The sequence below is a fragment of the Etheostoma spectabile genome, chromosome 1, assembly GCF_008692095.1.
Source record: "Etheostoma spectabile isolate EspeVRDwgs_2016 chromosome 1, UIUC_Espe_1.0, whole genome shotgun sequence".
NCBI lineage: Eukaryota > Metazoa > Chordata > Actinopteri > Perciformes > Percidae > Etheostoma > Etheostoma spectabile.
Window position 1 is genome coordinate 17,571,506 of NC_045733.1, and position 19,365 is coordinate 17,590,870.

The 19,365-nt window shown below is 40.8% G+C and overlaps 2 protein-coding genes and 1 long non-coding RNA gene across 9 annotated transcripts in view; 2 read left to right on the forward strand and 1 right to left on the reverse strand.

The window, feature by feature from the left end:
- The first annotated feature begins 111 nt into the window (after positions 1–111).
- Positions 112–9,906, forward strand: skor1a (SKI family transcriptional corepressor 1a). Of its 6 annotated transcripts, none has more exons than XM_032537676.1 (9): positions 112–440; positions 1,549–3,328; positions 3,920–4,001; positions 4,099–4,170; positions 4,350–4,412; positions 5,472–5,546; positions 5,743–5,817; positions 6,460–6,525; positions 8,722–9,906. In XM_032537676.1, the coding sequence occupies exons 2-9, from the start codon at positions 1,559–1,561 to the stop codon at positions 8,817–8,819; spliced, it is 2,301 nt and encodes a 766-aa protein (XP_032393567.1). In that variant the 5' UTR covers positions 112–440; positions 1,549–1,558; the 3' UTR covers positions 8,820–9,906. The 6 variants fall into 6 exon arrangements, with proteins under 6 accessions (XP_032393567.1, XP_032393714.1, XP_032393773.1 ...); XM_032537823.1 differs by having other exon boundaries at positions 8,725–9,906; XM_032537882.1 differs by having other exon boundaries at positions 4,353–4,412.
- LOC116705991 (uncharacterized) overlaps positions 3,846–19,365 on the reverse strand; it is a 19,306-nt gene continuing 3,786 nt past the window's right edge. Inside the window, exons 2-3 of the long non-coding RNA XR_004336119.1 lie at positions 12,444–12,449; positions 3,846–3,857 (exon numbers count right to left, since the gene is read on the reverse strand). This is a non-coding gene — a long non-coding RNA (uncharacterized LOC116705991). The remainder of the gene's footprint in view (positions 3,858–12,443; positions 12,450–19,365) is intronic.
- The window catches only part of LOC116703397 (E3 SUMO-protein ligase PIAS1), a 78,763-nt gene continuing 76,298 nt past the window's right edge, over positions 16,901–19,365 (forward strand). For both annotated transcript variants that reach the window (XR_004335444.1, XM_032538143.1), the window contains exon 1: positions 16,901–16,954. Coding sequence is in view for 1 of the 2 variants with exons in the window: in XM_032538143.1 (XP_032394034.1) it covers positions 16,931–16,954 (24 nt within the window). In the remaining variant the exon portion in view is untranslated. The remainder of the gene's footprint in view (positions 16,955–19,365) is intronic.

The following is a 19,365-nucleotide window of genomic DNA, read 5'->3' on the forward strand; positions in this document are numbered from 1 at the left end:
GACTAGAGAGAGAGTGTATATGTGTGTGTGCAAGAGAGAGAGAGAGAGAGAGAGAGTTGCCATTAGACATCAGCAGCATGACTAGAAAGAGAGCGTGTGTGTATATGTGTGTGTGTGTGTGTGTGTGAGAGAGAGAGAGAGAGAGAGAGAGAGAGAGAGGTGTCCATGTGCTTCCTGTCTACACCCCATTCACCTCCCCGGGATCCAGCGGGATGGAGGTCTGATCTGATCTGATCTGATCTGCGCTGAAATAAACTGAGAGAAAGACTCCAGCCCAGAGTTCCTGCTGTCAGACCAGACCGCCTTGCCTGTGACATCGTCTCTCTCTGGACTCACCGGGCCTGCATTTTCATCAATTTATTTATATTAATTATCTTTTTTCTTTTTTTTTTTTCCATCCCTAACGCTGTTGGAGTGTATTGTTTATTTAGGAGAGAAAGGTAGGCCTATGTCATTTAAAATAATAACATTTTCGATCAAAACAAATCGTGATAATTTTTGCAATTGCTCTTTACATCTCTTTACAAAATCATATTACAATTTAACGTCAAATGTGAAATAGTTTAATTCATGCAAGTTGTAGGGAAAGCATTAAAGCCGTTTGCGTGTGCTGTGTGTTGGCGGCCTCCGTGACAACGAGATGCAAAAAGTAAGTATGCGCAGGTGAACGTGAGACGGGCCTGCCTCCACCTAATTTCAGCAATTGGCTGAGGCTTATCTGCACAGAAGCTTTAATTATATATAGGGCTAGTCTTTTATTAACAATGCGAAGACGCGCTCGTGGATCTGCATGTGCAAATGCCAGAAAAGCAGCTTATAGTTGGTTTTTTCCTCTCTGCTAAGCGCATTGGCGCAGCTCAGTCTGCATTTTCCTTCTGTCCTTATTCGCGTATAAGGATCTTATGTTACTCTTAAGTAGTTGCCCTGTAAGTAACTGAGCCGATTTGAAGATAAGAAGAGCAGCAGATCCTCCTCCGCGCATGGACCAGGATAAACAGAGAGAGGAGGCCAAATACACGGAGGAACCGACCGATACGAGAAATGATTAACAACACGTCTGATTGGTCTCACTTTTCAATATAGACTCCTTCAAAAGCCGGATGTTAGTCATATTTGGTATGCTTTTAAAACATGATTATGATGATTATTATTATGTCCCATGAATGTCAACATTAAGAGGCCTACTGCTACAGCTAGCTTACTTATTCATATTATTGTTATCATTATGATGATTATTATTATCATGGTAGCCTAATTGCTATGTTATTTTTACCAGATTTTGTGGATACAAACATAATACTTTCCTCGTATAATTTCTATTTCACTCACATTTTGAAATTTGGAAAACACTATTTTTCTGTGTCTTCAATCTAATTAGTCTATTTTTTTGATTATTTGTTCTTAGGAGGCCTATATATTTTTTTCACGAGTAAAATAATTCGAAGATGATGCACTTTAAAGTATTGTGCTTTTGAATCGTGTCAAACAGCCCCCTCCAGCCCCTCTCCTCCCCCCCCGGCTCACTCCAGTGTTCTCTTTGATTGACAGGCGTCCAGGGATGGAGTCGATGCCCGGACAGCTTCGAGACGCGGGACGAGACGCCAGCTCCCCCCCGAGTTCAAAGCAGGACGCACCGAGCTTCTCCGGCCCCAGCTCCCTTAAACCAAACCAAGTGAGTGAGACCGCCCTGTACGGGGTGCCCATCGTATGTCTGGTCATAGACGGTAAGGAGAGACTCTGCCTGGCGCAGATTTCTAACACCCTGCTGAAAAACTACAGCTACAACGAGATACACAACCGCCGGGTCGCTTTGGGCATCACCTGTGTCCAGTGCACCCCCGTCCAGCTGGAGCTCCTGCGGCGCGCCGGAGCCATGCCCATCTCCTCCAGGCGCTGCGGCATGATCACCAAACGGGAGGCCGAGAGGCTCTGCAAGTCCTTCCTGGGAGCGCACAGCCCCCCAAAGCTACCAGAAAATTTCGCATTTGATGTGACTCACGATTGCGCCTGGGGCTCCAGGGGCAGCTTCATCCCCGCCAGATACAACAGCTCCAGAGCAAAGTGCATCAAGTGCAGCTTTTGCAACATGTATTTCTCCCCAAATAAATTCATTTTCCACTCTCATCGCACCACAGAGTCCAAGTATCTGCAGCCGGACGCTGCCAACTTCAATTCGTGGAGACGCCACCTGAAACTGACGGACAAAAAACAATCGGATGACATTCACCACGCGTGGGAGGATGTTAAGGCCATGTTTAACGGGGGGAGTAGAAAGAGGACTCTGCCCATGAGCGGGTCGGGAATGTCCTCGTCGCTGAAATCGCAGGCCTCGTCCAGCCAGGCCCAAACCAGTTCCCCTGAGATCCCTCACAAAACTTTACGGTGCAACGACAATCAGGGAAATAATAACCTGAGTTTGTCGAGCGGCGCACGGACCTACCCAGTCATCCCGGTGCCCAGTAAGAGCTTTGGCATGCTTCAGAAAATCCCCCCACCTCTGTTCTCCCACCACCCCTATGGCTTCCCCAGCTATGGACTGTGTCAGAAAAAGAGCGACGGTTTGCCTGATGCGAACAAAACCAATATCTCTGGTGTGTTTTGGCCTGGACCGAAGGACGCCCTCTATCCTGCTTTCCCTATGTTTTGGCCTACAGCCGGCGGCCTACCCATGCCGCCCTACCCGGGGTCTCCACCCAAACCTCTCCCAGAGCTGCCAGGCGTCCGGCAGGGAGAGCTCGACGTATCGGACCAAAGCGACCGGGGCGCAAACACAACCAAAGACACTAACCACCACCCTCACCATCAGCAGGACGGCGGAGAGCGCTGTTCCAGCTCCCAGTCCTCATCCACCAGGAACGACGAAGACAAGTCCGGGGACGAGACCCCCCAGAGGAAAATCAACTACATTTCGGCCTTCAGACCCGTAGTCAAAGACGCGGAGACCATCGCTAAACTCTACGGCAACCGAGACAGCTACGGCGTGCGCCCTGGCTACCTGTCCCCGGATTTTATCAGCGAGAGCTCCAGTTATAGATCCGTATCACCGGATAGGGACAGCGTGGCGGACGAGGACGACGACCCGGACGTGGATGTGGAGTCCAACCGAGGACAAGACGAGGAGGAAGCGATCCAGATCTCTCCGGGAGAGGAGCACCATGACTCCCCTGGACCGGACCGGGTGTCCTCTGGTGCTGAGGAGAGCCAGGAGCAGCCTGCCGCCCCCAGCCCCCCCGCAGCAGCAGCAGCAGCAGCATCACCGGAGCACTCCGCGCACACTGGCTCATCAGATGAGGACAGACGGATGCGTAATGGCTCTCCTCTTCATGAAGTAAGATTAGATTAAATGAAACTTTAATGGTCCCCGTGTGGGAAATCGAATTGTCGCTGTTGTCGAGAAAATGAAAATAGTTTATAGAAGAGAGGAGGCCGATACTAAAGTAATCAGGATCAACTGGCCTGGAATTTAAAACATCCCGATGTAGATGTTTGCGTAATTTCTAAACATTACGATGAATAAATGTCAATAGGGCGACCTAGTGTTTTGGAAAATTGTCATTTAACTGCCCTTCTTGAAGTGCCGTCGAGCAAGGCAGCAAGGCCGATGTTTAACTCTATCATCAGAATTCATCACACATACATACAAATCATTTATTACATCATTTGAACTAACGTATCGCCGTTTTCAACCAGGATAATCAAAGTATAAAACCCTGATGCGTCCTTATTTATTCCCATTGTCTGTGTATTATTTCACCAGCGCATTAGTGGTTTTAATGCAAACCTTTCTTCGTAACAAATTACAGGGCTGCTTGTTTTGTTGCAGGAAAAAAAAAAGGGGGCCGCAATTATGGAAAGAACTGCAGTGAATGACATGCGATTGTTCTGCGTTATTGAACATGATTGGCTGTTCATTTTACAGGTGTACGCTCATGAAAAGGACGGCCACGTGCTCCTGAACGAGCCTTCGTCGTTTGTGTCGAAACACTCGAGCAGAGCCAACGGTAATTATTTAGCCAATTCACGGTTTGAGCATGAATGCAAATTGGGGCGTTTTTGGTCTCTTTTCATTTAAAATGTGTGCGGCTTGTTTATGTTCAGGTGTTCATCACGTTACCGAAATCCCAAACCAGCTCAACGTCACGTCCTATCAGGAGCAAAAGGACAGACAAGGTTTCTGATTATTCTGTTTTTCACATTTAAAAAAACAAAACAAATTAAAAATCCACCCGTGCTAATCTATTTGATTTGCTTTACTGTGTTATTTTTTTTCAGAAGCTCTTTCAAATAGCTTTGTTATAAAGATGACTTATTTGTAGGTTAGATAAAGTTCTTTATTGTTCTTTGTGCAGCAGATGGAGCTTTACGCATCGACATCAGCGTGCATGAAAGAGATTTGGAGAACATGGCTAAAGGTAAGAGGCTGTTTTTAGGGTCAAGAGAGTAAAAACTGTAGCAGGTGATTCATTATCATCAATAATTATTCCTGTTTTGATTTGTAATTTGCCAGCCATCAAATATAGGCCTATATTTATACAGAAGCTAAACGGCTCTCGGGGCCCGATCAGCACATTGAATTAAGACCGCTTCTGTTGATTTGAAATGTAGGAAATAAAATGCAATACAATATAGCCAATTAAACGGTATTTAGGTTGACTTTCTGAAATATATAAACCCAAATGATACTACAGTTGAATTAAAGTTGTTTATTAAAATGTAAAAAAAAAAAAATGAACGTGGGGATTATATTAATTTAAACATTGCATTCCACCTCATTTTAAACGCAGCTAAAGGCCCACTGCATGCCAAAGATGACGTGCCAAAATTTAAATGTGAATTTACATGTTGTAGGCCTAAAGTGTTTCCATAGTTGTTAACCACTTAATCACGAGATGTGGGAGTTTTGACTTATTATTGTAAGAGGAAATCGTTTAGAGGCTATTAATATTTTAACGAACAGAGCTATAACCCCGAGGCACGGCGGCTAATTATTTTACAACGCTTGGAAAAACCCTGGGACTCCATTATTATCGTCTCAACCTCCAGGCAATGCATGGCAATTACTGTGGCAGCGAGCGAGAGGAAAGCGGTGAAATGGTTGTTATCAGGGATGTAAACGCACCTGAAGTCGGTTTACTGGACTGACATAAATCTTTATGTGCAGAAACTCAAAATATATCATAGTAAGTGGAATTAAATTGGTGTGAGGTAGATTGGGATAGACAAGAAAACGTTGTTGTTTTTTTTAAATGATTTTTGCAGGTAGCCTTTTTGTGTTTTTATTGGGGGTTATTTGCATCATGGTGCATGCTTTCTTATTGCATCACTTCCCTGCTTGTTATTCCAAAGTCCTGTAGGTGTCACATGGGGTATGTGCCAGGGTTATGGTGGGAATAATGACATGTCCTTGCAGCAGATAAAAAAACGAGTTGGTGTTGAAATTGACACGTTTTTTGGGGCTTTTGGCTTTGCAGAGGAACTGCAGAAGCAGCTTGTGGAACAAGTGGAGTTGAGGAAAAAGTTGGAGAGAGAATTTCAGCATTTGAAAGGTAGGACACAAGTGAGTTAAAAGGCACAGAGAGCTGTGTTTTGCATCTTTGTTCGGCACTTTAAACCCTCTGCTTGCAGCCTATGTGAGGAGAAGAGCCAGTTGTGTTTTATTCGTTGAATCCAGGATTTTGTCTTTAAATGTAACCCCACAATGTCAGAGAGTTTCCATCTGATGTGGCCTTCGGTACTGTTCAGATAATTTTCAGGATCAAATGAAGCGTGAGCTGTCCTACAGAGAGGAAATGGTCCAGCAGCTGCAGATTGTTCGAGGTTGGTCTCTCTCTTCCTCTCTCTCTCTCTCTCTCTTTACTTCATTCCTCCATAGATTATGACTGTAAAGCGGATGTACAGTAGACCAATGCTCTTTAAGTTTAAGGGAAAAGTCCATTTGAGCCACGAAAACAACATTTAAGTAACATAATGCCATATCAATCAATCTGAACCAACCAGCCCTGAACTATAAAAGAAAGGAAAAGTGACACTTGCATATTGAAATATTAGCGATTTGTGTCCAGGCTTTTTCCTGTAAACTCCATATTTCCTCTCTCCTGCAGTTGAGTAAATTATTAGATATCAGAAGGTGAAACTGAAACCACATTGTTTTGTTTGCAAAGGTTATTTTCTCCTAAATCATGCTCTAGAAAATTGAATAGACAGACCATTATGTAGTGGTGTATCAGTTACATGCAGAAGACAGCAACTAATGCCACCCGTTAAAGGATTGGTGTAACGTTACAGTAGTTTAAATACAGGGTTCAAGTGCACAGAGAGGATCACTCTAAATACCATAGGGGCTAATCGGCATACATTACACTCCTCTACCTCAGATGCAACACAGCAGCTCACTTCTATCTGCTTTTTTTTTTTTTTTTTACTTCCTTTTTTGACCATTTATTTTTATTTTTTGGATAGACACTTTGTGCAACGAGTTGGACCAAGAGAGAAAGGCTCGTTATGCAATACAGCAGAAGCTAAAAGGTAAATTTATCTGGTCCAAAAGAGGAACATGAATACATGTCATTTTGTGCCTACAAACATAAATATGCAAGTGCTACTTTTTTTTAAATAATAAAACAGCTCCTGTGATGACTGATATTTTTAGGGAGATACCGTTAAAGGAAGGGTTCACTTTTTTTCAAGGCTATCTCAAAACAACACTCACATGCCCATATGTGCATTGAAAGTATTTGCTTTAAAGGTTCCTTCTGTCCATTACTGCTGGCTGTAAAGAGATCCCTTCTTCAAGCAATTTCAGTGTACGTGATGAGGAATCCACAATACTTTTTCTGTGCAAAATATTATAAAATACATATATACTAAAAGATAAAAAAAAAAGCTAATTTGAGGTTTCAGCAATCTAAATTAGTCATATTAAGTGTCATATTAACAGTCTTTTAAATACAGTATTCCCTTTGGTTTTGTCGCTGACCCACCACCAGGGCTCAGCATTGAAATGTTGTCTATAAAATGTGTTTGTGTCCATATAAAAGAGCCTGAGCGGAAACACTGAAAAGTAAATTTAAAAAATATTAACAAAAAAAAAAGTTTTAACACTTGGCTGAGGTGGAAAAGTTGATGTTGATAAAAGCAAGATGCGACAAAGTGCAATGAAACAGACTTAGTGAATACACTGGGATACATGGAGCATCTAAGTTAAAAGTTCACTGAAAAGACTTCAGATAGCAGCAGATGAAGACATCGCGTCTGTGTGGAAACCGACATGAAAACCGACATAATTGCCGTATTTACATTATGTTTTCCATGGTTTGTGTACAACTGGCACTTTTTTAATTATGTCATCTTGTTGCGCCTTCTTACGATGCAATGGTTTAATGGCATTTAACTGGAGAATCAGCGTCTCTGGCTGTTTATCTTGATGAACAAACTGGATGGAAACGTGCCTTGATTCTCATTTTCTTTTGCCAATCTTCTGAAAATTCGGTTAATATTTACACTAAATTTGGATACACTCCTGTCTTATTCACACAGAGAAAATGTACTTCAAAACATCGAGTGGAAGATGCCTATGTGTGACTCAGACTGCTGAAGCCTTCAATAAGCTAAACTAAACTTTAGAAGAAATTTTCTTTTTCTTTTTACACAGAACAAGGACTGTGACTTTTGTCCCCCATCACTTATAACGGGATTTCATTGGAAGGCACTGTTGAAGACAATTGTGCGTGTTCCGCTTTTTAAAGCTTTTTAATGTGTCATTCAACGCCCTGTTGTTATTCCCGTCTTAAACACAGGGTTAACGTTGTGAATTCAAACGTTTGAATGACAGTTTTGTTGTCATTACTTAGAATTCCTCATGGAGGCTGCAGAAGCTACGCGCTAAAGCTTTAAAGGTCCCATGACATGGAGCTGTTTGGATGCTTTTACATAGACCTTAGTAGTCCTCTAATACCATGTTTGAAGTCTCTTTTCTGAAATTCAGCCTTGTTGTAGAATTACAGCCACTAGAGCCAGTCCCACAATGAGCTTTCCTTAGTATTTGCCATTTCTGAGTCTGTAGCTTTTGAAGAGGAGAGAGGGGGGGGGGGGAGCAAGGTGGAGGCTGGGGGTGTGGCCTAGACCAACTGCCACTCTGCTCGTTTGAAAGCCATGATGTCTCTCTCTCTCTCTCATGGGTGGGCCAAATTCTCTGGGTGGGCAAAGCAGAGAAAGGGGAGGTAACCCTGCCCTTTATGACCTCATAATGGGCTAGATTCCAGAACAAACCATCTGAGCTTTCATTTTCTCAAAGGCAGAGCAGGATACCCAGGGCTCAGTTTACACTATCAGCATTTCCATCCACCGGGGAAGCATAGGCAGGCTGGGGGAATGCATACTAATGTTAAAAAAAAAAACTCATAAAGTGACAAAGTGACATTTTCATGCCACGGGACCTTTAAATAAGTATACGTTTGTTGTCAATTAAGTTACATATGTTAAATATTAACAGGAGGATCAATGACAATGAGCAAGAAAAAGTTTTGATATAGATGTGAGCATGGTAGTATTGATTTAAGAGAGACTTTAAAAAAAAACATAAACCTATCATTTAACATTAGATGACAAAAACAAAAAATAAATAAGCATACACATGTAATCTGAAGAATCATTTGGGGAGTGCTGTCTGTGTTTGTCTGTGTTTGTCTGCGTGTTCTCACTGATGGACTCGTTCCTCCCCAGAAGCTCATGACGCCCTTCACCATTTCTCCTGCAAGATGCTCACCCCTCGCCAGTGTACCGGAGCCTGCACCTTCAAACCTCCGTTGCTGCCTCCCTAGTGCCGAGCACTTCCCTGCACCACCCTGCACCACCCTGCACCTGACCCCAGCTCAGCCAAAAAACACGCACACACACACACACACACACACACTGGTCTGCCTCGAGAGCTCTCATGTGTTCAACTAACACCTGGCTCCCACTTGCTGTATAGATACACCACTGATAGTGAAGACTGAATGAAGTGAAGATTCGGAGAAGGTTATGGCAGCGAACACCCCCCCCCCCCCCCCCCCCAACAAAAGAACTGAACTCTTGACTAAAACAGATCTTGAACTGAAGTCCATTCAAAGGATTGTTGATCTGAAGCTGCAAAGCTCAACCAAAGTCTACTCTGAAAAGAAAAAAAACAGCACTATATACAATATAATTATATTTATATAATATTATTTATATATGTATATATATATATATATACATATCACGTGACGATGTGCAATGGCTCGTATAATTGTGATATTAAGTTAAAAATGTATCTCATTTATTTAGCTTTTGTTGCTTGTTTGAATGTCTTGAGTTTTTACATATATTTGTTATTTATCTTGTCTTTGGTTTCATTTATTGTTTAGAATTTGTAACACTGTGTATGTCGTCAAGCACTTTAAATGGGCAACATTTCTGAATTTGACCATGCCGTCCTATACCAAATTCCTTCATCAAAAATCTTTGTTTAAAATAGAGTACATTATTATGAGCACTTACTTCAACGGCCGTTCAGGATTGACATTAAATAATAATAATAGTATTTTCTGTCACACAAACTTTGAAGTGATAAAACAAACAGTCGAGCCATTTATAGATATCATGTACAGTTTAGACTGAGTATTTTAACACAAATTTGATCCCATCATTTTCTTTGTTTCAGGGTTTTTTCTATCATTACATGCATCTGTAAATCCCAACAGATTCTACTAAAACCTTTCCTATCATCTGATGGGGTTTTTATAAGAGGAAGACACTGTAAAAAAGTGTGTGTAATCTGCCATTCACACAGCTGCATTTCATTTTCTCTCATTTGTTGTTTTTGGCACAATCTACCTTCCCCATTTATATATGTACCCATGTCAATATTAATAAAATGTGAAAGCCGCTTTCTGCTTTCTGTCTTTCCTTTTTCTGTTTCTTCCACTCTTGTAAGCACCTACTGACACCTACTGGCCTCCACACAGAAGAACTCCTCATGAAATAGATCATATTTCCTAAGATTTTATTTGAGCTCAACATGATCTCTTTCATTAGGCGGCTACATCAGTGCATGACATGTCCAGTCAACTTATAATGTTTGACGTCTAGTCAGGGGAGAAGGCTGATCTAATAGTGAAATCTAATTCTTCTGATGGGAGGACTAATAGATATTGATTACATGGCTCTCGGCCCCTGGATGCTTCATACTGAGACAGATACTCGCATAATGCCACTGACACACAATGAATGTTAATTTTCTGTGAACGTAATTGCCCTCCATGGCAAAGCCCGTTCCCTGTGAATACTAACCGGGCCTGCGAAGATGAACTGAACTGAACCACTGTGGGAACGATTGGCTGCTTTAATGTCTTTTATTCAGCGGTTTATCATTAAGAAAACTCTGATCAAGGTTGATATGCTGTGACAAGCATGGATGGATTATGTGACAATGGGACTCTGGGCATAGACATGTAAAAGGACCCCCCCACGCGCACGCACACACACACACACACACACACTTCTCATACATGAGCGATGCAAAACGACTACAAGTGTCATAGCCATGTGTGTTGTTCAAAGTCTTTCTGTCTTTTTTTTTTCTTCTTTGTTTTGTGTCTTTTTGTGGTCATTGTATGTCCCTGTGTACGTTTTGCTCTCTTTTTAGCTTGTTTTGTTTTTTCTTTGTGGTTCCTTATGCCTCTTTTTGGGGTCTTTAAGTGTCTTTCTGTGGTCATTTTGAATTTCTTTGTTGATGTTTTGTATGTCTTTCTAGTCATTTTGGGTGTCTTTGACTCTCTGTGGTTGTTTTGCGTCTCTTTCTAGTTGTTTTGGTTCTCTGTGTAGTCGTTTTGCTTATTTCTGTGGTTTTTTTGCGTCTGCATGTGGCCATTTTGTGTCTCTTCATGGTAAAATTGCGTCTTTTTGTCGTAGTTTCGCATTTCTTTGTGGTCATTTTGCATGTTGTTTGTAGTGGTTTTGTGTCTGTCCTCTGGGCCCCTGGGCCTGGGCCCGGCAGGCCCGACGAGGCCCGTTCAGCAATCCATTCATAGTGACAAGTGGAGGGGGTGGGGGAGTCTCCTCAACAAGGTGATTTCAGGCTTTTCTTAAACCCTCCGAGTTGAACTGTAAATGGAGGACCAACGGTCTGAAAGCTGCTGGCATGATAAATTATCTCATGATAATTTCATAATTATGCAGCTTTAAAAATTAAAGTGGGACTTAAGGCACTCACTCACCCACATTGCTCTGTGGTGCATGTACTGTATATGATGCATTGGCAATACACTACATACTAGATGAGACCAAGTAAAGTACCCTGAATACATATTACCACAAGTTAATGATATATTGATGTTGTATTACTTGGTGAGCACTAGGGTTTGTTCCATACATATAAGAAAAATCTAAATAATTTGCAAAAAAAGTTATTGAAAATTAACAGAAAAGGTGCTGAAGAAAATATTTTTTCAAACAAACAAAACATGAACCAAATATTTTAATATAATGAAGTGAAAAAGTAACTTTAGCTGTAAAAATGAGTGTACTGAAGTAAATAGTGCAACAATTAAATTAAACGTGATTGTTGACATGCAAAGTGGAAGAATATAGAAACATGCAAGTAAAGTACAAGTACCTCAAATGTATACTTAAGCAAAAATACTCATCTTTCTACCACTGGGATTAGTCAGCTTTTCATCCATATGTTATATCCATAAACCATTTTTCAGTACATTTTCTATATCATGTCATATGTAAATTGATATAAATTAATTTCAAAATATAGAATTGTATGACCAGTGCTGTAACCAAGGATCTTATCCACAGTACTCCTAGTGTTGTTCAAATGTTCCTAAGGTAAACAGCTGTCAGTTTTCCTGCTGCTCCACAGTGAGTGCATTTACACAAGCTTCAATGATAAATCCATACACAGTGATTTAAAAAGAAGAATCATGTTTTCTCTTTCTGTTTGATCATATTGTCTCACTGTATTTGCAGTGTGTACTACTGATCAATCATTACTGCTTGTATAAACATGTGTGGTCAGCGGACACCTGTCCCATCACTGGCCATCAACAATACAGCAGATGGCAGTGCTACATAATGACATAATGAAACCTCTGGGATTCACTCTCATATGAAACAAGCAGCACAACTAGTTTGTCAATAGATTCTTTGTATGGACCTTGAGGGATGGACCATTTTCTGAAAATGGATTTGGGCATAAAGCCTAATGTGTTTGGTGTGATAGTGAATTTTTGTTCAGTATGGAACTATAAAACCATTGTACCAAGCAAATATGTCAATGCTTCAGAACAAACATACTATATACGGGCTAAACAGGCAGTAATTCAGGACACAACACTGAAAAGGACCTGGACCTGAGAAATTCATCTACATTTGAAATGATATGGCGCCACCTACTGGCGTCACAGGCACTAAACCCTTTGCTGTGCTTTGAGTTTCTCCTGTCATCGTATGGCCCTTCACCCTCATGTTGTTTTTCATATCCAAAATAAAGGAAGTCAAAATAAGGGTGAAAAATGTTGAAAAATCAATGAAAAAAATACCCAAAAATGAAAAAACGTTTGAGATAAGGGGAACAACGTTTTTCATGGTCAAAGGGAAGACAACACAAGGGTTAAGACAGCATCCTGGTGTCTGATTTAGACATTTGATGGTGATTGTATAGCAAAATCAGTAAAAACTAAACCCCCAAGTGACAAATGTCTTCTATGTATATATATGTAAAGAAATGTGCCAGGACTTACCGGTACAGAGCACCGGGCCGGTACTTCTGATGTTTGTCCACAGGAGTACCCTTACTTCTAATTGTTATCCATGGTATTACAAGGCTAATGTAATAGACTCTGTTATACAATCTGATATGTATACTAAAACAGGCTATACATCAGGATTTTTTAGGAAAAAACAAGCACCTTTATGTCAAATCCGACATTCGGCACCCCCATATAGATTAAGTGGAATCATCCTTTGATTTATTACCGCATTTTCAGACCATGCGATGATTTGGCTGTGAGATTAGTAGTCCAAACAGGCTCCTTAGATTGAATCATTAGGCAGTCAACTATTTTGGGTCCCCCCCCCACGAGATATACTGTACCTATGAATATATCCAAGACAATTGTGATGATCATGTCATGCAACTTCTGAATTCGGGTACTGCCACCTGTTCTGGACCAATTCAGGCCCTGACCACTGCTCTACCCACGAAAGCCTTCATATTATATTAACACTTTGGAGTTTTCAGATTTTATGAATTTACTTAAAGGTCTGATTGTATTGTTTATCACCCTTTCCAACATCAATGCCTAAATGCTGTGTCAAAGTATTCTCCATTATTCCGGTGAAGAATCAGTGAATCAGTCTTTTTTGTTTGCCAAAAGTAGCCTAATTAAAATAATGTAAATTGACTGCATTTATAAAGCATCTTTCCAGTCTTAAGTACCACTCAAAGGGCTTTACAAGCATGCACCATTCACCCCCAGGTGTCTTTGTCACCTAATGTTAAATGATAGGTTTACATTTTTTCCAAGTCTTTTGCAGGGTCTCCTACTTAAAAAAATTAAAAGTATGAATGTCTTGACAAATGGCACATAACCAAAGAAAGTGATGACTACTTGATTTTATTACCATCCAGTGCTCTTTATTATGGGGTTGTATTTAGATTTTCAGTTTAAGGTGCACTCCAGTGATTATGTATTGCCCTTCTAAAAGTTGTCAAACAGGAAGATTAAAAAGTTTAAGATTCGTTAAAATCATGCAGCAGATGCCGAGATATCCTGACTTTTTAGTCCCTGATATGGATCACACTCCAGAAACGTGCATTCAACACTTCCCATGATGTAACATTACTTCAAGCCCCCAATTAGTAACACATGCTTTCTGTTAACAAATAAATAAATTGAAGCCTCAAACTGAGGGTTACTTTTTACAGACTTTGTCAAGCTCCCTCCAAAGCCACAGATGGCCTTATACAAGGGTAGAGTAGTACTCCCCATTGTGAGTAAACTAACACTGTTGTGTGAAATATAACGTTCCTTAGAAAAATACATTTTTTTTTAATCTCTGTGGAGCTCACCAAAATGTCCTCAGTACCCCTCACAGTATAGAACCGGCTGATGCTTGCTCGCCAAAGTTTTACAAGAAGCACAGATTTTAGAATTTCAGATTCAATCATTTATTTCTACTTCAATGAAAACTTGATTGGAATTTGTCTTGGTGTTTGCTTGGTATGGACCAAAACAATACAACACCAATACACATCATTCTAAACATATCAAAATTCACAGAGTTGATGAAACATAAGTGGCTGGTGTTGTTACGGATATGAGTGGTTCTGCTTTTAATAACGTGTCATTTTTCCTAAAGGAAGGGGGGCAAACAGCATATTGGCCAGATGGGAGGGGTCTCTGGTTTTTGTAAGACCCACCCTGAGCATGCAGGTGTTAGGGTCCCAGATCCATCCATCTTCATCCACTTATCCGGTATTGGGTCGCGGGAGCAGCAGCTCCAACTGGGAACCCCAAACTTCCCAAATATTCTAGATGCTTGGCCAATTTTGCCGTTTCCATAGCACACTGTGATACAGAATGTGAGAACACACTCTATCACAGCTCTGTAAAAATTCCAAGTCCCTCTGGTTTTGATACATACCTCAAAGGTCCCACGGCATGAACATTTCACTTTATGAATTTTTTTTAAAAACATTTATATGAGTTCCCCCAGCCTGCCTATGGTCCCCCAGTGGCTAGAAATGATAATAGGTGTAAACCGAGCTGTGGGTTTCCTGCTCTGCCTTTGAGAAAATGAAAGCTCAGATGGGCCGATCTTGGTGATACCATAAAAAAAAGTAAAAAGATAAAAAAAGGGGGAGCTTGCATTTGTCATCACTAATAAGTATGATGCGCTGATCTGCGTACTCCCCCCGTTTGAACACAGTTTTTGTAAGATTTTAAAGATTACACTAATATAAACAATTCAAGTTAAGAGTACACTGGAGTCGGCTGGTGTTAAATTACATGAAAATGTGATCCCCTCAAGAAAATAAAACATGCTTGAATGTGTGATAGTCTGGTTGCTGTTTCTCGAAACTTCTTTGACCTTCAGGGTCACTTGAGCAGATCTAATAACACTTGACTAAATTATTCTGCATGCCATTCTTCTGCTCAAGTCATGTTATGTATATATATTTTTTAAATGGCTTTTTTGTAAGCTATAATGGCAGGCACAGTATTAATTATACCCTGCATACCCCTGACAAGACCAAAGGAACAGTATGTATGATTATGCATTGTAGATATTCACATGGATCCAACATACAGTATTTGATGTTATGTCAATACGGCTTTGTTTCGACAGAACAATACATTTCAGTTTGTCAAAGAAATTATCTCAAAATACATTGCAGTTTGTCAGAATTATTTAAGATATCTAATCTTTCAGAATGTGATGATTTCAGATTACCAGTAGTTGGGCTGCAGGCTGGATGGAACAATAAACTCAGATAGAGAGAAGAATGATTTGACCCACATAGCAGACTGATCTGGGCCAGATCAACTTGGCACTGCTGGTCTCAAGTCAGCGCTGGACTATGAGCCGAGCATGTTGAGGTGTGGCACTGATGGCCCAGTTTTATAAAGATGGCAAACATGATATAGGTATTCTGTTGATATTTGAGAGAGAGACTGTTTGGTCCACATTGTTATGGCCAGAGAAGACCTACATATTTGACTAATGATGTTTGTTTGTTTTGACACAGATGCAAAAATCCAGGCATATTAGCTGCTTTTTTAATGGGTGCAAACAGAGTAAGGAATTGTCAGCAATTTCTAGGTCATTTAACAAGTTAAGACTCAAGAAACCCAATGTGAGTACATTTGTTTTGTTTGTTTATTGTCCTTGTGGGGAAATTAGTTTGCAGCAGAAATCATGAGACACTTTTAACACAAAAGAGTAGACAACAAGACAACACAACCATACTTTTTGACATATAGACATCACGACACACAACATAACTTAGATTGTATGTTGGCTTTGCCTGCAGATGTCAATTTTATTACATTGTAGTTAGGACAACACAAGATAAGATGAGATTTATTGGTCTCCAGAATGGAAATTTGGACAGAAACAAGTGCAGAGAAATAGAGAAAGTAAAAAATAAAGTATAGTAGTAGTATGTGTCTGCATTGTAACGACCTTCTCCGCCATGTCTACTTTGTTTGTGTGGCTGCTTTCCTTGCAGGCACTGCAGGTGGGCGTGGCAGAGGGTGTTGTTAGTAGAGAGGAAGATCCTGAGCTCTCTTTTAAAAAGGCATTTTGGATACAGTTGTAAGTGAGACCTGTTCCTGCTCTCCCTTTAGCTTATCTGTCACATGTGCAACGCATGAGCAGAACAGCCAATAAGAATGCTCTTTTTCTCTTCGAAATGACCTGTTGACCAAAAACAGAGCCAAGAGAAGATGTAGAAATCCATAGTTTTCTCTCAGACCACTTAAAACACAATATGCTAAAATACTTTTTTTTTGCCCAACTAGGCCTATGCAAAAAACCTCCTTCAACTTTAAGATCTAGTTAGTCTTGTGTTGTTTTTCTATTTTATACTCCATTCAATTCTACTTAGTTTTTTACCTTTTTGCTGTGTTTAAATTCCTAGTATTGTTTTACTTTTGCTTAATTTGTGTTGCTTTTTTAAAATTGTAATTATTGTTATTATTTATTTATTTTAATTATTATCATTTATTTATTCAAGCTATTTTTGTAACAATCTACAAAATTCGACGTCTGTTTTTTCCTTCTAACATTTCTGTTCCTGAACGCAACCCTGTCGCTGTGTGCGCGTTCACGCAGCAGCTCTGCGCGTCCCAGTCATGTGACTGCACCTCACCACGCCTGCGCAAAGAAATACAAGATGGCGGAGGGTGCGGAATTGAAGGTAAGGCGCAGCCTAAAATCATTATATTTTTACTCATTTAGCAAGCGTTTAATTGTGAAGTCACACAGCGCGGCAGTGATTTTAAGCCTCGGGGGCTTGAGTTGTTGTTAGATTTGAATGTATATAGATCATACACAGTGGCAACTTTATTGAATCCGCGAGCGCCAAAGCTTGCACGAGCATGTTTATGTTGATATTGAGACGCGCTGGTTTTCTTGAGTACAACAGCTGCTGGCACTTTCTAACCCGGGCGCTGTGGGTTGTTTTAACACGAAAGGCAGCGGTTCACTTCAGGCTAGCAGAGCTGTCTCCGTCCGGTGTGTTTAATTTATAATTTGAGGAGAAATAGCCTGAGCTCGAGCGCGTTTTGTAGCGCCGATAGCCTCCAGACTGTCTTTGAATGTGACAGCGGCTTCATGCTTCATCTTTGAAAGCACACACATGGACGGATTATTCCTCAAACCCGGTATGCATGGTGATAAAGTTAATACCCGACCGAGGCTGAGTGTGTCTGCAGCTGAATTAGGCTAACGTCACCTGGTCCTGGTTATTAATACCTGTGTGACTCACTTCACCTGTTGATACAGGCATAATAAACGTGTAACGGTGCACTGGCTGCACATCCCCCGTTATATCAGCCAGGTGTCCAGGTGGTGCATTTTACTGCTGGAGATGGTTGAAGTTGTAATCATTTTTATTCCTTTATGCACCGTTAGGTAATTAAATGTACAAGAGTGCGTTATATTCTATAATCATTGTTTTGTAGCTTTGCCGTGTCGCTGTTTTCATGGCGTCAAATAAGTCCCTGTTTTTTAGCTTTGTGACTATGCAGTTGCCAGCTAATTCCAGACAAATTAACAGTTGATCTAAGAAGGTAAGAGAAGTTTCTCAACACATAAACACTTTCAGTTCATCACTAAAATGTACTCGTATGCAGACACGTGGTTTTCATTGAACAGGAAGAGTAACTTGTAATCTTAAAAAGAACTAAAGCTGTGAGACATGTAGTGAAGTTAGAAGTACAATATTCGCTCTGAGATGTAGTGGAGTAGAGCATAAAGAAGCATACAATGGGAAATGTTCAAGTAAAGTACAAGTACTTCAAATGTGTAATGTAAGTAGAGTACAATCAATAGCTGTACTAAAACACTGTTTAAATTTGACTTTAAAGAGGGTTTTCACAACGTGTCATCAGACTGGAAGGCATCATATTGGAGGTACTCCGCATCACAACAAAACAAGGGCACTGAAGTAGATCCCGAACGTTGTCAAGGAAAATGGTTATCATTGCGGTGTTTTAGGTTGTACTAATAGGTCAGACCGAGAAAAAATATTTGGAATCTTATCGACTTCCAAAAGTTATTCTGAACCAGGGAGAGGAATGCCAGAAGTTATCAGAGGAAAGGAGGCGCTTGTGGTTGGCAAAGCTCAAACTCACTCAGGTAGTGTAGATAGCAAGCTGGGGGTCTTCGAAATAGTCACAGAGAGTCACTTGGCTACACCTTGAGTATCACAATGATGTCATACAGTTAAGGTTAGGTTGATTAAAGACGTTGTTGCATTACTTGCTTTGGCCTCTCCAACACAACAGTCGTTAATGACTTGGAACTGCGTCTCCCTCACCCATTCACACACCATCTGATTATAGGCCTCCTAACCTTTGTAGGATTTAAGGTCTGCAGCTGTGTATGGGCTCGGCGAGAAAAGCAGGTAGTTGACTATATTAGGATATGCAACTGAGGGAAGAATCACCAGGTCGTCATGGATCTAAGAAGAAGGAGCCAAGGTGTAGGGATCTGCACCACGAATAAACTGTAATTTCTCAGAATATTGCACCTTTTCTTGTGGTCCAAGTCCTTGCCTAAATGCCTTTTCATACATTCACTTAAAGTGCACAAAACTCCACTGTACTCCGTTCAGTTGTTTACACCGAGTGCCTCCAATATGGCCGTGCATCCAGGTTACTACGCAGAACGTGATGTTGGTGAAAACCGTCTATAGAGCAGAGTTGGAACATAACTAGCAGTTATTGATCAGAATCTTGGGATATTTTTAGACTTTCCCTGCTGGGTTCCCGCTGCCTGTGGATCTATACATGCTCCTTTGTTCCAGCTGTGTAGCTGTTCACACACAGACTGTAATGATGCTGAACACAATGCCATTGCCTCCTTTGAAAAGCCAGATTACAGTATATGTTGCCTATATTTTAATATATGCTTTCCCTGATTAATGAGTTAAGTGCAGTTCTTCGTGGATAGATGGTTCCAGCTTCTTAAAGGTGCTCTAAGCGATGTTGGGTGATGTTACTTCTGGTTGACGTTCAAAGTATTTTCAAACAAAACTAGACTAGCTTGCTCCTCCCTCCTCCTCATTTCGTCTCTTCCCCCTCCCTCTGTGCTTCCGCACACTAA

Coding starts and splice junctions, on each gene's coding strand:
- skor1a (XM_032537676.1), top strand. CDS start 1,559: ATGGAGTCGATGCCCGGACAGCTTCGAGACGCGGGACGAGACGCCAGC. Junction 4,171..4,349: donor GGAGCAAAAGGACAGACAAG/GTTTCTGATTAT, acceptor TTCTTTGTGCAG/CAGATGGAGCTTTACGCATC. Junction 4,413..5,471: donor TTTGGAGAACATGGCTAAAG/GTAAGAGGCTGT, acceptor TTGGCTTTGCAG/AGGAACTGCAGAAGCAGCTT.